This window comes from Rattus rattus, chromosome 2, assembly GCF_011064425.1.
Source record: "Rattus rattus isolate New Zealand chromosome 2, Rrattus_CSIRO_v1, whole genome shotgun sequence".
Taxonomy (NCBI): Eukaryota; Metazoa; Chordata; class Mammalia; order Rodentia; family Muridae; genus Rattus; species Rattus rattus.
In genome coordinates, this window is record NC_046155.1 from 89668364 (window position 1) to 89682241 (window position 13878).

General features: G+C 47.6%; 1 protein-coding gene across 1 annotated transcript in view; it reads left to right on the forward strand.

The window, feature by feature from the left end:
• The first annotated feature begins 9031 nt into the window (after positions 1 to 9031).
• The window catches only part of Galnt18 (polypeptide N-acetylgalactosaminyltransferase 18), a 303455-nt gene continuing 298608 nt past the window's right edge, over positions 9032 to 13878 (forward strand). The window contains exon 1 of the mRNA XM_032892898.1: positions 9032 to 9688. Within this exon, the coding sequence (XP_032748789.1) occupies positions 9454 to 9688 (235 nt within the window). The 5' untranslated portion in view covers positions 9032 to 9453. The remainder of the gene's footprint in view (positions 9689 to 13878) is intronic.

Consider the following 13878-nt stretch of genomic DNA (forward strand, 5'->3'; position numbering starts at 1 on the left):
GGAGACAGAGCTAACCTGAGTATCCAGTCTTTTCTTCTCTCTAGACCGTGGCCTAGATGTATAACCAAAATATCAGCAGGTGTCTAAACAAAATAAAGCCTACACGGTTGCCCTGACGTGTACCTGACAGTGATGTCACTGAGGTTTTGTGAGTCTTGCCTGTATGAGTGTTGTTCCCCTGAGCTTCAGTGGCCTGAGGTCTTCGTGGCAAGAGGCTGCTCTAAGCTGCTGGTTTTAATAATGGACTCTTACTTGGTTGTTTGTGCATAGTGGCCTTGTAGCTTTCTAGACTTGACTATAACAGCTGCTTCCAAGTCGCTTATGTTCCTGCCCATACCTTATTCCCCATGCTCTAGAGTAATAAACTCTGGTCCCCAGGGTGAACTGCGACAGAATTGGACTTTGAGTCACCAAGACTTTACGAGGAAAGGTACATCCACTTAGTCATATCCTCTTCCCGACCTGGGAGACAGTTCTTACAACAAGAATGTTTCCTGGTTTACTGTAGTCTTTAGGGGTTTAGAAGAATCCTAGGTGCTAGGGATTTTCCTCGAGGAAACAGGGATGAGAAAGTCAGTTATGTCTTGAATTCATAGTGTTAATAAACTTGAATGTGTCCCACTCCTGAGCTCCTCATTCTTTGTGTGGCTGCAGTCTGATATGGAAGGCTCCGTGCCCTGTGAGGTTAGGGACTCACATCTTGGACTGAAGGCCTCAGCTCATATGTTTGCAGACACTCATGCACCATGCACCATCCCTGAGCCAAGATGCCTGACCTTTCATGGCCAGTGTGTCTGCATGCCAGCCCCATGCCATATCTGCTTATCTCTGCCATTTCACTCCAGTGGATAGACGGACACCCGAGAACTGGGTCAAGGGGGAAGATGGGGAAAAACCTTTTATTCCAAGCACTCTGTGTTTTATATATTGTAGTTATTGTTAGTAAAATAAACATATTGAAAAACAAAACATTTATATTATTTGATGATGACCCAGAAGGGTGAGGCAGAAAAAAGATATTATCTCAAAGTTAGGAAGGCACTGGTGCTGTAACCCAGTGATAGGTTAGATCCTCTAACTTCTCTCATTACCTGCCTCTACTGACTTACCAAGACCCTCTGACTCCATGTGAGGGATCATTTAGGAAAATAATGTTTGGTAGGAAGTGACCGCTACATCTGCTGGAGACCAGGAATGTCCTGGAATAGAGACAGGGAGATATGGCCCCTCCTGCTTAACTTTGGAAAACTTGAATGTCAAGTATATTTTGCTAGGGTAAGCTTCATTTTTCACTGTATTCAAATTATTTTTTGTAGTGTACATTTTTTACTTATTAATTATGCACCCAGAAATTTGTCAAACTACCTTACTAAATACAATAAACTGGCACTTGGTTTTCTACAGATATGATCGTGTCATCTGAGACTAATAGTGTGATTTTTATGTATTTTAAGTATTTGGGAGAAGGTTATTGTCCAAATTGATTTAAGAAAAGAATGCAAAAGAGTGTAGCTTCAATTACCACAGGATACTTCTGATACACGGGGTCTGCTGTCCTTTCATACTAACAGATGACACATAGTTAAAGTAAAACATTATTCATTAATTTATTAGATATTTATGCAGCATTGTGATAGGTGCTGATGTTATTGTTTTAGACAAAACTCAGATTTATCTCTGTTTCCCAGGAGCCAAAGGGCAAGATTGTTCTCAATCCATAGTCTATGTGAGAGACAAAGGGAGAGTCAGGGTAGCAGACAAGGTGACATATGTAACTAGTGGTCACAGCCAACACAGTCATAGTGCCTGAGGAACAAAGGAGAGGGAGCTGTAAATTTTTGCACAGACTTTGGTCATTTGTTGAGTTAGAGAACACCGAAGGACCAGATTTGGAGGCGAGGGGAGAAGGGCAACTCTTGAGCTTGTTTTACCGTTTGGCTTCTGGGTGCTTTTGTGCTGTGTTAGGAGGGTGCTGGGAGGATAGCTTGTGGCTTGGAGGGGAGAGCTGGCGGAGCTCATGTGCATATAATTAACAGTAGGTGGAAGTTTGTATGACTGGAGTGGACTAGCACTGGAGAGAGACTTAGACTGACTCTTGGGAACAGCAGTGCTTAGTGACCGTGTAGAGTAGGGTAATGGGGGAGGCCGCGGAGGAGAATGGTGTCTAAGTAGTGAGAATGAGATAGCAGAACACAGACGGGGATGCTAGCAATGTCCAAGGTAGGGGAAAAGATGAAGAAGTAAGAAAAGTCATTAGATCAAAGGACATCAGGACAAGTGGTAACATCGTTTAGGGTTATTGCAATGCTGAAGAGAGGGTGGGAAGTACAACATTTTTAATAACTTATTGAAGAACAAGTCTGCGCTAGGTTTTGGTTTTAAAGTACAATCTGATGAGGAGGAAAATCAGTGAGATGGGAGTGAGCTCTTCCAGTGCACACAAGCTCAACACGGTAGGCTTCCTTCTTTGTTAGCTGATGGAGACCCGGCGAGTTATCTGGGGTTGGGTGGCAAGGACTCTATCCTGTCTGTCCAACTACTTGAGGGAAGAACACATCTTTATTCTGAAGCTGGCCAGGCCCCTCAGGATATTTATAGGGGAAGCCTGTGGATGGTGGACGAGTCTCCAGGCCTCTATGAGTTTGGGCTCTGCCGGGACAGTGATTGTAGTGTTCCTTATGAATCTGTCCTGCCTCGTCCGAGAATCCATAGGCACCAGGTGAGGCAACGTTAGCTGAGTTCGCTCTTTTGAGCACTTTGTGCTTTTGCGCATCTCTCATTTTGTCTTGGAACCAGAATTAGACAAATCCTTTGATGACATAGTCCACATCTCTGGAGGAGGGGATCTCAGCGTGCTGCAAACCCAAGCTGCCCCGAGCGCTGGGCTGTAGCTCTGTCAGAAGCAGATTGCAGACTTACCTCCCAGCTGTTTCTTGCCACTTGTAATTTGGGCTTTCCACCGAAATCACTCTGTTCAACCTCGCTGTTGAGAGAAGTTGGTGGGACTGTTGAATATTTCATTCGCCATCTGGCAGACAATACAACCCAGAGCATGCCTATGGGCAGATGATGTCCCAGACTGCTATGTACCCGTATGGAAAAGGTCACTGCTCCTCATGTCTAGCAGGCACCTGCAATTCCTCATGGGGGACTCCCGCTATTTCTGAGGCTGAGAATGAGGGATTGGGATAAAGCAAAGTGAAGGGGCCTCCTGACTTTAGGCCCAGGCATCTAGGTAGCCACCAGGTATTTTCTAATGTAGAATTTTGTGGCTCATCCCAGACCCTTCCTGCTTTCCTGGTGTCCATTCCAGACTGTTCCAGGTGCTTGCCCTTGCTCTGAGATCTCTGGTACTATCTGTATCTAGGGACTCCTCTAGAAATGCCATTTCCAACCAGACTGTTACTTTCAAAAAAAGTGTGTGTGTGTGTGTGTGTGTGTGTGTGTGTGTGTGTGTGTGTGTGTGTGTGTGTGTGTGTCTGTGTGTGTGTGTGTGTGTGTGTGTGTGTGTGTACATTGACATCTCTTCCTGTTCAGGGGCAATGTTCAAGTGGGGCTTGGGAACTTTCTCCTTTCCAGTTTTCTTTCCCAGTGCACTTCCAGTGTCTGTCATTGTAAGTCTGATTATTGATTCCTTCATGGGAGGTGGTTATCCGCAAACTATCGTTGTAGTAGAAGATGCTCTAGGCTCAAAGTCAGAGCCCTCTACCATGTTTGTTCTTATAATGCTTGACATTTAAAACAGTCCTCCTAGCCATAAAGCGAGAGGGATAGCTTACCTTATGAAGTTGCTATGAAGGTCAAGAGAAGACCCATGTGGTCAGGACCTTACCAGCTTCTCTGCCTGCAGGGCTAGGTGGCCTAATGAAGCACAGCCAGACCCTATAGATCAACCTGACTCATTTTTACTTATAGAAACAGCATAGAAAAATTTCTGTGCATCCTTTTACATAATAAAACATTTAGAAGTATACATTTAGTTCCTGGGCTGCATGCATATGTTATATAATATGTATAATTATGGACTGAGAGTGAATTATCATCATTTATTATTAAGTGAAAATGCTGAGCACGATCTGAACTAACATGTGTTGAATACTTAGTACAGCCGAGTGCCAAACCTTGCACATCTTCCTTTACACCATCTTCCAAACAATCCCGTGAATGGATACGGCACATTCCAGGTGAGGGAGTTGGCATAGGAGACATAAATCACCCACAAACATTCCCAGAGCTAGTACACAGCAGGAGCAGAATCCCAAACCAGGACTGTGCCTTTCATATATATATATGAGCACACACTGTGAAGATCCCACTTTGATAAACATTACTGTATGACTGTTCTCATGTGTGGGCTGGACAGATGGTGCAGTGGCTAGAGCACTTGCTGCTCTTGCAGACGACCTTGGTTCAGTTTCCAGCACAGATGTCAGACAGCTCACAAACTTACACCTTTAACTCCAAGAGATCTTATTCCCTGTTATGGTTCCCAAGGGTACCTGCATACATTACACACACGCATGCACGCACGCACGCATAAATAGATGAATAATAAATTCAGTACTTGGCCATGACTGAAGATCTTGGTAGACATCTCTACTACTGAGTTACATCTTCTGGCATTAGCCTCACTTCCCATCAGGGTTCAGGCTGGCCTTGAACTTATTCTGTAGCCCAGACAAGCCTTGGGTCCTTCTGCTTCAGCCTTTCAAGGAGTTGGGATTTCATGCCTTCATCAACAGGCCTAGAGACCCTTCTCCGAGATAACCATGGGTTTGTGTTACCTTGTGTTATCTCTTGTGTTCGGCTTCTCAGAGGAGGTATCTGAAGCATCTGGGGGCAGCATGTACGTGCAGATTCTGACTGAATAAATGTGAGATGGAGCTAACATTCTGCACTGCTTGTCACTGTTGCGACTGACATGTGTAGTCCATGGGCTACACTCTGAGTGCAAGGTCAAAGGTTCATGAACATCATCAACAGTATGCTCCAAGTGGACGTTCTGGGTGCACTCTCATTGGAGTATTTGAGTACTTATTTCCCACATGCTCTTGTTAATACTTAAAATATTATGCATTTGAGTCAATCCAATAGGGGAACTAAGGCAGTTGTATCTAGAAAAACATTTCTAATTCCTAGCAAGCTTAATCATCCTTCCATTTGTTTATTGGCTGGTGGCGTTTTCTCTTTCACTGTTTGCTCATGTTCTTCCTCCATTTCCCCATTTGGATAGTTTTACGCTCTGTTGGGTTGGTTTATACGTGTTCTTCATATATTCCGGGTAGTGCTCGTTTGTTCTAAGGGCTCACATTTCCTTCAGGGGGGAGGAGCCTGTCCAGAAGAGCTGTCTAGTGGTAAAATGACGGAATCCGGATGCAATCGATACCTCCATCGTTTGCCTGTATCTCTTTCATACTAAGACACCAGCGAGGAGCCTGTCCTCCTGTACAGCAGCTGCTTCAGGCTGGCCCGCTCCATTAAGAGAAGAATTAGTCTGCGCGTCTCTCTGAGTACCCAACGTTGATGTGCACAGAGCGTACTGTCACATGACCTGAAGTGGATCACTAAGGGGACAGATGTGGGGCAGATGGACCTAGTCGCAGAATCCGCACTGGGGTACAGCTAGGAGTTAAGTGAGTCCAGCTCCATGGGGAAGGTGGAGGGAAGAGTGCAAGGTCTTTATGTGCACTTTCTGGACTCTTTGGCTCTCAGAAGAAAGCTGCCTCTGGAGATGACATTTTTCCTTTCATTTTCTTTCAGACATTTGGATGCTGAGAGAGAGAGAGAGAAAAGAGAGAGAGAGAGAGAGAGAGAGAGAGAGAGAGAAAAGTCAATACTTAGATAACAGCATCCGTGCCCTTCATTCAAGTTAAAGTCCCATAATATCTCCATGATGTAGGTAATGTCACTATTATCCCATTTGCAGATGGAAGGATTGAGGCACCAAGTAGTTAGTTAACTTGCCCAAGACCCCATAGCTAGTAAACGACAGCATTTGCCTGGCTCCCTAATCTAAATCTTAGCCCTGGCATGAGGGAGGCACCAAATAAACCTTTCTATTTTTGCCTTTCTCAGCAGGATGCTTTTTCTGTCAATCACATTTTTGGACTGTGGCTTCGTAGCATCAAATCTTGGGCCTCTGAGCTTTTGTTTCTGAATGGATTATCCACTTTTGCTTGCAACCCAACAGTCTCCATTCCTCTGAGCACCTGCCACCCCACCTCCTATACAGCCAGCCCAAGGCTGAGGCCTTGCACCACCAGCGTCCATTTTTCCTGTTAAGCCCCCAAGTTCTCTTGGCACCTCTGGCCCCATGGCTTTACATAGTGCTGCCATCTGGTGGGGACATGTGGACACTGTCAGTCCTCTCTGAGGAGTCTATTCCTGCCCAGAATGTAAGGGTTTGATGGCCAAACTCCAAAATTCACTTTTCTTAATGGTGATACCAAAGACATTTTGAGGAAGGCTTAGCATTAGTGGCATAGCTGTGTGTCTGAACCTGTGGATGAGAAGTTCTATAAAAGATGAGCTGTAGCAGGACCTGTCTTTAATTCCAGTACAGAGGCAGAGTGAACAGCTCTCCATGCTCAGAAAAGAGGCCCCTGTTGATACTGAAACCTACAACATAGCCATAGGTCTGGAGCAAACTGGGCAAGTGTCCCAGGCAACTGGTCATTTAGACAAAATGTCAGGAACTTAGTGAGTTCCTGTTGGGTTGAATACAATTGGACTGAGGGTCAAAGATAAGAATCTCAGTTCAAAGGGGTTGGGGATTTAGCTCAGTGGTAGAGTGCTTGCCTAGCAAGCACAAGGCCCTGGGTTTAGTCCCCAGCTCCGGAAAAAAAAAAAAGAATCTGTGTTCAAGAATCATTTATAACGGAGGGGCTTGCAAAAATACTGGGCCCTTTGACCTTGTGATTCTGCAGAGGGTGGTGAGTAATGTCTACACAAACTCCTCCCATGTCCCCTGTTTCTAACCAAGGCTTTGGGGTCTTGAGTTGGAGTCTGAGGGTACTTGGGGCAACCAGGCCTTGTAGGGCTGAACTGCTAATAGTGAAGACAGACATTATACATCGAAAGTCAATGAGGTAGAGTCCAGCTAGCTAAAGGACAAACCCCTTCCTTGCTTCCCAGAGCCTTAGAACCTGTAGCTTCCAGTAAGGGAAAAGAACTGATAGTAGTCAGTAGAAAAATCAAGGTTTGCTGGACAGCAAGGTGGAGTTCTTAGACCTGAGAAGGGAGGAACCACATCCTGGAAGGGTACCCACAGGAGTCTGGGCGCCCACTGTGTGCCCTGTCCTAAGCCCTTTTGGTATATCCTTTCATTTAATACTTATAAGCAGGAAAGTATTGTTTGTGTTTGATAGATGGGGAAATGGCTCTGCTGGTGTTCTGACCCTTGCCCAAGCTCATGTGACTAACACAAACTGGAGCACTAAAACCACTGGAGCTCAATTCTCATGGCGTTTTAGGGACCAGAGTCCATTCTGCGCTCTCTCTCTCTCTCTCTCTCTCTCTCCATTCTATTTTATACTCTCTGTAGACAAACTTTATCTTGGAGGAACCACTGCTACAAAATCTGGTCACACATTCCACATTGTTTCTTTCCAGATCTTCTCCTCCCACCCCCCAACTCTTTCTCTTGAAGTTTTACCAATGAGAACATGGGAACGTGAGAAAGAGGTCTCTTCTCTAGATTTAATCTGGTGGCCGTTTAGGAAGATCTTTTGGGTGCTGGACTTGCAGTGCTCCATCTGTTGAACCCAGGATTATATCTTAGCCAATACCTGTGCTCAAGGCCATTGTTTGGAAGTCCAGGCAGCCCACAGACAGCCTGGACCCCTTCCCTTCCCTACACCCAGCCTGTTTTCCAGCTGGGGGAGGAGATGATACCTCCCAGATCCTTAGAGGTTTTCTAGTTCTGCAGTATCTCCAGGGTCTTTTTGTCTGTAGCACTGAAGGGCCATAAAATGTCTGGTTTTGGGCTCCTTCTTTGAATTCAGAAGCTTGGTAAGTATATCATCATGGCTGGTTGGAGCACTGACCCACAGGGTGACCACATCTTCCCTTCTTTCCCTGCCAGAAAACACAACTTGGAGAGAAGGTAAGGAAATCTGTTTCAGCAAGACTTTGTTTAAAGAAGTCTGAGAAGTGACTGTTTTTAGATACAACGATATGAAGGAGCACTTGCTCAACTAAAAAACACAAAGGCCCTCTCTGTGAGTTCCAGCTCTCTCCAGCAAGGCTCCGCTGACCACTTCATAGCCTTGAGGACTGTATGTATGGGAACTATACAGGTCATGAAGCATTGCAGCCTCCTGTCCCATCACTGCATATAAGGCTTCCTTAGACGTGGGGTGTGGTGGTATCCAAAAGCAGTAACGGCCCCCAGAACAAGGCTTTGTCTAGGGTGCTGCATATAACTTGAACAACGATGGCATAGACAAACTCACTGTTCACTTGTGCCTCTCCTAGAGATTTCCGGGAGGCATTGGGTGACATCCTGGAGGTCAACAGAGGGCAGAGGGCAGGGTGAAGGCTCAAGAAAAGCATAAGGAGTGGACATTATAAGGCCTAGCCACTTGTATGGATTGCACCTCAATTACCAAAAAGGGGATGGGGTGAGGAGTCTATTTTCAGGTGGGAAAGCAGAAGAATCCCTCAGTTGGGGGAAGATGAGGGTACAGGAGCATCATAGTCCCTGAAGCTTGGGCTTCTTAGAGCGCTGGAATTACCCTAGAGGTAGAATCTGCGGGCCTGGGCTGGGACTGGAGGTTTGTGGTCTGCAGGCACCTGGTTGGGATGGCCGGAGGGCGCGGGAGACACCACCGAGTCCGGACCGGAGCCTGCGGCCAGCAGGTGGGGCACGGGGCGGGGCTCCGCCCCCTGGCCCCTCCTCTTTGGTCCGCAGCCGCCCAGCCCCGACCCCTCTCCAGAGCCGGAGCGCGATTGGTGGCGGCGCTTGTCGCTCGGAGGGGGCCGGGCCGCATTGCTTCGCTCTTCTGGTCGCAGCCACAGCCGCGGTTCTCCTGAGCAGCGAGCGGCGCGGGCTGGTGGCATCTCTAGGCAGCCGGTACTGGAGATGGGAAGCAGCGCGGCCCGGCCCTGGCAGTGACAAAGTTTCCCAGCCCTGCAGGTCTCGTCACGCCACTGCGGGCCACCCGTGACTGCCTAGGGAAAGGCTCCGGGATTTTGAATTTGGGGGACAAAAACCCAAACAAAAAACCAAACCCACCCCGTTTCCTTTGTGGAGCTCTTTTTCAGGGTGGCCAGCGGCGGGAGCTGCAAACTTGAGCGCCGCGGCTCACACCGCCAGGGGACCCGCCTTTGGAGAGACTTAGGTGCTGGCGCACCCAGAGGCCCCAGACGTGCCAAGGGGTTTAAGCGCGGGGGAGTTAGGGGTGCACAGCGAGGAGGGGCCCCGGGAGCTCTATATGGAGGAGGGACCCCAGAATGGTGTGTACCAGGAAGACCAAAACTTTGGTGTCCACTTGCGTGATCCTGAGCGGCATGACCAACATCATATGCCTGCTGTACGTGGGCTGGGTCACCAACTACATTGCCAGCGTGTATGTGCGGGGGCAGGAGCCAGCGCCCGACAAGAAACTGGAGGAAGATAAAGGGGACACCCTGAAAATTATCGAGCGGCTGGACCACTTGGAGAATGTCATCAAACAGCATATCCAAGGTACAGGCTCCCTGAGAAACTTGAGTCAGGCGCGAGGGCCGGGAGTGCTGAGTGCTCTGCTTGTGGGATGCACTGGTGCCAATGCGTAGGAGACCAGCGACTGCAGGGAGGGCTTTGGGTTGGCAGCTACGTGGTTGTAGGGATTGCAAGGACTGGTGTCCTGGATATATTGTGTCTGACGTCCTGCTAGTCTTCCACTGATACACGTGTGTACGCATATGTACAGGTGTGTGTGTGTGTGTGTGTGTGTGTGTGTGTGTGTGTGTGTGTGTGTGCTGTCAATATGGGGAGGCGATGTGCACGTGTCCAAACGTGCGTATGATTCCAGGGTGTTTCTTTTCGGGATCGCAGGATCACACACTAGTCCGGGAGTGTTTCTGACTGGGGATATCTGTGCATCCAAGAGAGAAAGCAAGGGCAAAAGAGCTCATTTGCCCGCTTGTAAGGGACAAGAGAGATGCCTGGTATGACTCTAACTGTGGGTTTTAAGGAGTAGCAAGCTTCAGGACAAACGTGGAGTAGAAAATTACATCGCCCCAGTATTAACTCCAGCCTCAGTCAACCTCAGTAGGACCGGGACTGTAGGAGGCATCTTAAGTAAAAAACCATCCCACCTAGAGCACACCTGCTTATCCAGTACCCTTCCCTAGGAGCAGGTGTCAACCCCAAGAAGAAGCTCAGTGCACTGTGGTGGTGCCTCTGTTTAGGATGGAGAGAACCCACTCTGGGCTGCGGCTTCCCTTCTTCCGAGCCTTCCGGGTCCTAACAAGGCCAATCTGCAGGGCAGCTACCCTCTCAGGCCCCGGAAGAGGGGACAAACCCAAAGGAGCTGGGTCTGAAATCCAAGGCTGCAGCGGATGGTTGTCTCCAGACTGGGTCTAGGGAGACGGGGAGATAGAGGAGTCTCCTGATGTGATCCAGTCAGTATGAGTGTCAGTCGGAAGTGATAGGGCTCAGGGCTCCTGGAGCAATTACCGGTGCTCACTGGGGCTAGCAAGCTGGATTCTCGCTGGCCTCTCCAGCTATCCCCTGATTTCCTAGACAGAGCGCTTCTTACCCATACTGCCCAGCTAGTTTACCTGTAAACCTGGCGGGAGCATCTGAGCTACAGGCTGCCTGCTCTGTTTACTCAGGACTACTTTCCAAACTGGTGTGCCTCCCACGTGGCCAGAGAGGCTCGTTCCCTGGGGAGGCTCCAGCGAGTTCATATGAGGGCAGAAAAGTGCCACAGAAAAAGCAAGCACTTGACTTTGAGGGCCCCTAGGTGAGGGACCATTGGCAGCTCTTACTTCAGACCCACCTCTGCCCCACCCCTGCTCTGAGTCCGACAGACCAAACTGTGCCATAGTGCCTGTCGCTGCCGTTCCTACTTGGTTTCTATCCCTCAGGTCAGACTCAACATTAGTCATCAATGGAAATACAACCTTGATATGGTCTGGGAGATGGACTCAAGGCTGTGCCTTGCTTGGATATTTCCAATTTGCACACAGATTTTGAGAGATTTTTCAGTCATGTATCTGCTGTCTGTGTGTTCAAAATGATTCTCCTGTTCTTTTCTATCTAGTCAGGAAAGGAGCAAGCAAGGGACTGCTTCGGGGATCATTTTGAGGATTTCACGAACCCAGGAGCTCAGCACTGAGCAGGCCTCTTTCATGTTTGATGTGGACCAAGTCACATGACTTACAAGGCTCCACACGAAAGCCAGTGGTGGAAGTTGAAAAAAAAAACAAAACACTTGTAATTTTTCTACCAGGAAAACCTTAGAACTTCTGAATGCTGATCTGATAAATTGGAGGAGATAGTTCTAAAAAAAGAAAGAGAGAGAGAGAGAGAGAGAGAGAGAGAGAGAGAGAGAGAGAGAGAGAAAAGAAGCCTCCTCAGACTGTGTTAGTCTAGTTGTACTTTGGGCAGTAGAAAATTAGTGAATTGTGAGGACAGGGCCAAAGCCACTACCCCTGGAGGGTGAGGCAGTGCCTTGGGAAAGCCACCCCATGAAGCAGACAGATGGCAGAGGCTGGCTGGTTCCTTGTGCTGTAGTAGTGTCTGTGATGACAACTCCCCTCAGGGCTACAGAACAGCCCCTGCCCTTGGGTTTAGGGCTTAAATATAAGAGACTTGTAAAGTCTGTGAGATCAGGCCCCGCCCTTGAGGATGTGGGATGTTTCCACGGATCTACTGTATAGTCTCTTGCATCAGGAGACCCTTTTGAATATTGCATGTTACACTGTGGAGTTGAGGATGGTAGGGCTGATAGGAATAGCCAAGAACTGTTTGGCACCTCTTAAGCGCTGTGTCCTAGTCTCAGAGCTTTGACTTCCCATTAGTGCCTTGTGAGGGTGGTGGTTTTAACTCCATTTTACAGATGTGAACACAGATTTGGAGAGGTCCCTTGACCCACTGGTAGAACAGAGCTTCAGGGTCTCTGGTCTGGTTTGCTATGAGACAAGATCTTACTGTAGCCATGTAGGGTTGGCTTTGAACTTGAGACCCTCCCATCTCAGCTGGCATCACAGATGGGTGCTACCACATCCGGGTTCTTTTTAGTGTTTGATTTGGCTGTTAGTTCTGTAGGCTAGGAGGGTGTCAGTCTGTGTTCTTAAGTGTACAATACACTGCTAAGAGGACCAGAGGATCCCAGGGTAAGAGTGCTGTACTGGTATTGGCTGACAGCTGTAGGATTGGCTGTATCTTAGTGAAAGGCATCTGAGGATCTTGGAGGGTTGGTGGGGTCAGTAGTGTTGCCACATGGAGATGCTTTCCACTGAGATGCTAGGGCCCATCTGGCTTTTATTTGGTTTCCTGAGGAAGGCAGAGGTCACATTCCCTTAGATAATGTTGGATGTTGGTTTCTGGCAGGTGGAAGAGAGGCAGTGTGGAAGGATGAGCGACCGCCCTGCACTGATGCCCAACACCCTAGTTAGCCATGAATATGAGCTTTGCCAGTTTCCAAAGGACAAGCTTAGCTTTGGAGCGTCACACAGGCACTCCTTCTCTTTGGAAGGAGAGCTGTCCAGGAAGCTGCAAATGTCACCGGGTGTTCAGCAGGATGTTCTGAGGACTTGCAATTAGAAAAGGCTTTGGAGTGGTACCCCAGAGGTCTGTTCTAGTCATGACTGAAAAGTTGATTTTCCTCTTGGGGACCACAGTGATATTTCATTTTAATTTGTTTTCTGATTGAATGATTTAATTAGATGGTGTGCGTGTGTGAGTCTCTTGGGAATGTAAATTGTATTTTTTGAACATTATTCTTTTTCTTTTAAAATCAAGTAGATGTTAAATGACAGGGTAGCTAACTTCAGACTTTAAGTATCCTCATGGGTGGAAACACCAAGTAGCTTCTAGTACATCTCCAGCTCAGGACCTTACAGCTTGTCTGAGATGGTCAGGTGGAGGAATGGGCTGTTAGAGGAAGTCCGATGCATGAGAAAACTTGGAAAGAGAAGTTTCTCTTTCTCCTTCTTTTCCCTTTTGTCCCTTTCTTTCAGAGACAGTATCTCATATAGTCCAGGCTAGCCCCACACACACTACCTAGCAAAGAGGACCTTGGATTTCATCTCCTCAGTGCTGGGATTACAGGCGTGTGCAACCATACCCAGTTTATGTGGTACTGGGGATAAACCCAGGGCTTGTCCATGCTAGGCAAGCACTCTAAGAACTGAACCATCCCAGCTCTGGTTTATGTCTGATTTTATATGTCAACTGCAAACAAAAATGGCTTTCTCCTCTGGGGTGGTGGTGGTGATGCATCTTTTTGAATTTATTAAAGGAAGTGCCAATGTTGAAGGGACAATTTAAGCATGCATGAAACTTCCCAGGATCCATTCTATCCTTTTTGTAACTATTTTGTAATCATGAACCTTCCTTTTGGTTTTGCCCACTTGACTCTACACCTAAGGAGACAGCATTGTTAGATCTATGCATAAGCACCCTTCAGCTTTCTTTCCTTAGCCCCTTTTAATGAAGCGGGTTTTTTTCTCTTGGGTTTTCTACATAGTTTATTCTTCAACCTTTATCTCTTGACAACCTGCCAGCTGCTCTGTCAGGAGCTGAGTGAACTTTCTGGGGACCATGGAGAACTGGGACCGTCCTGACCAGATCCATACTTGTTTTCTCAGGACAATAGAATTCCTGTTGTCTGCCTGACTGGAACTGCAAGTGAATGACTGAGCCCAACTGAGCGGGAAGAATAT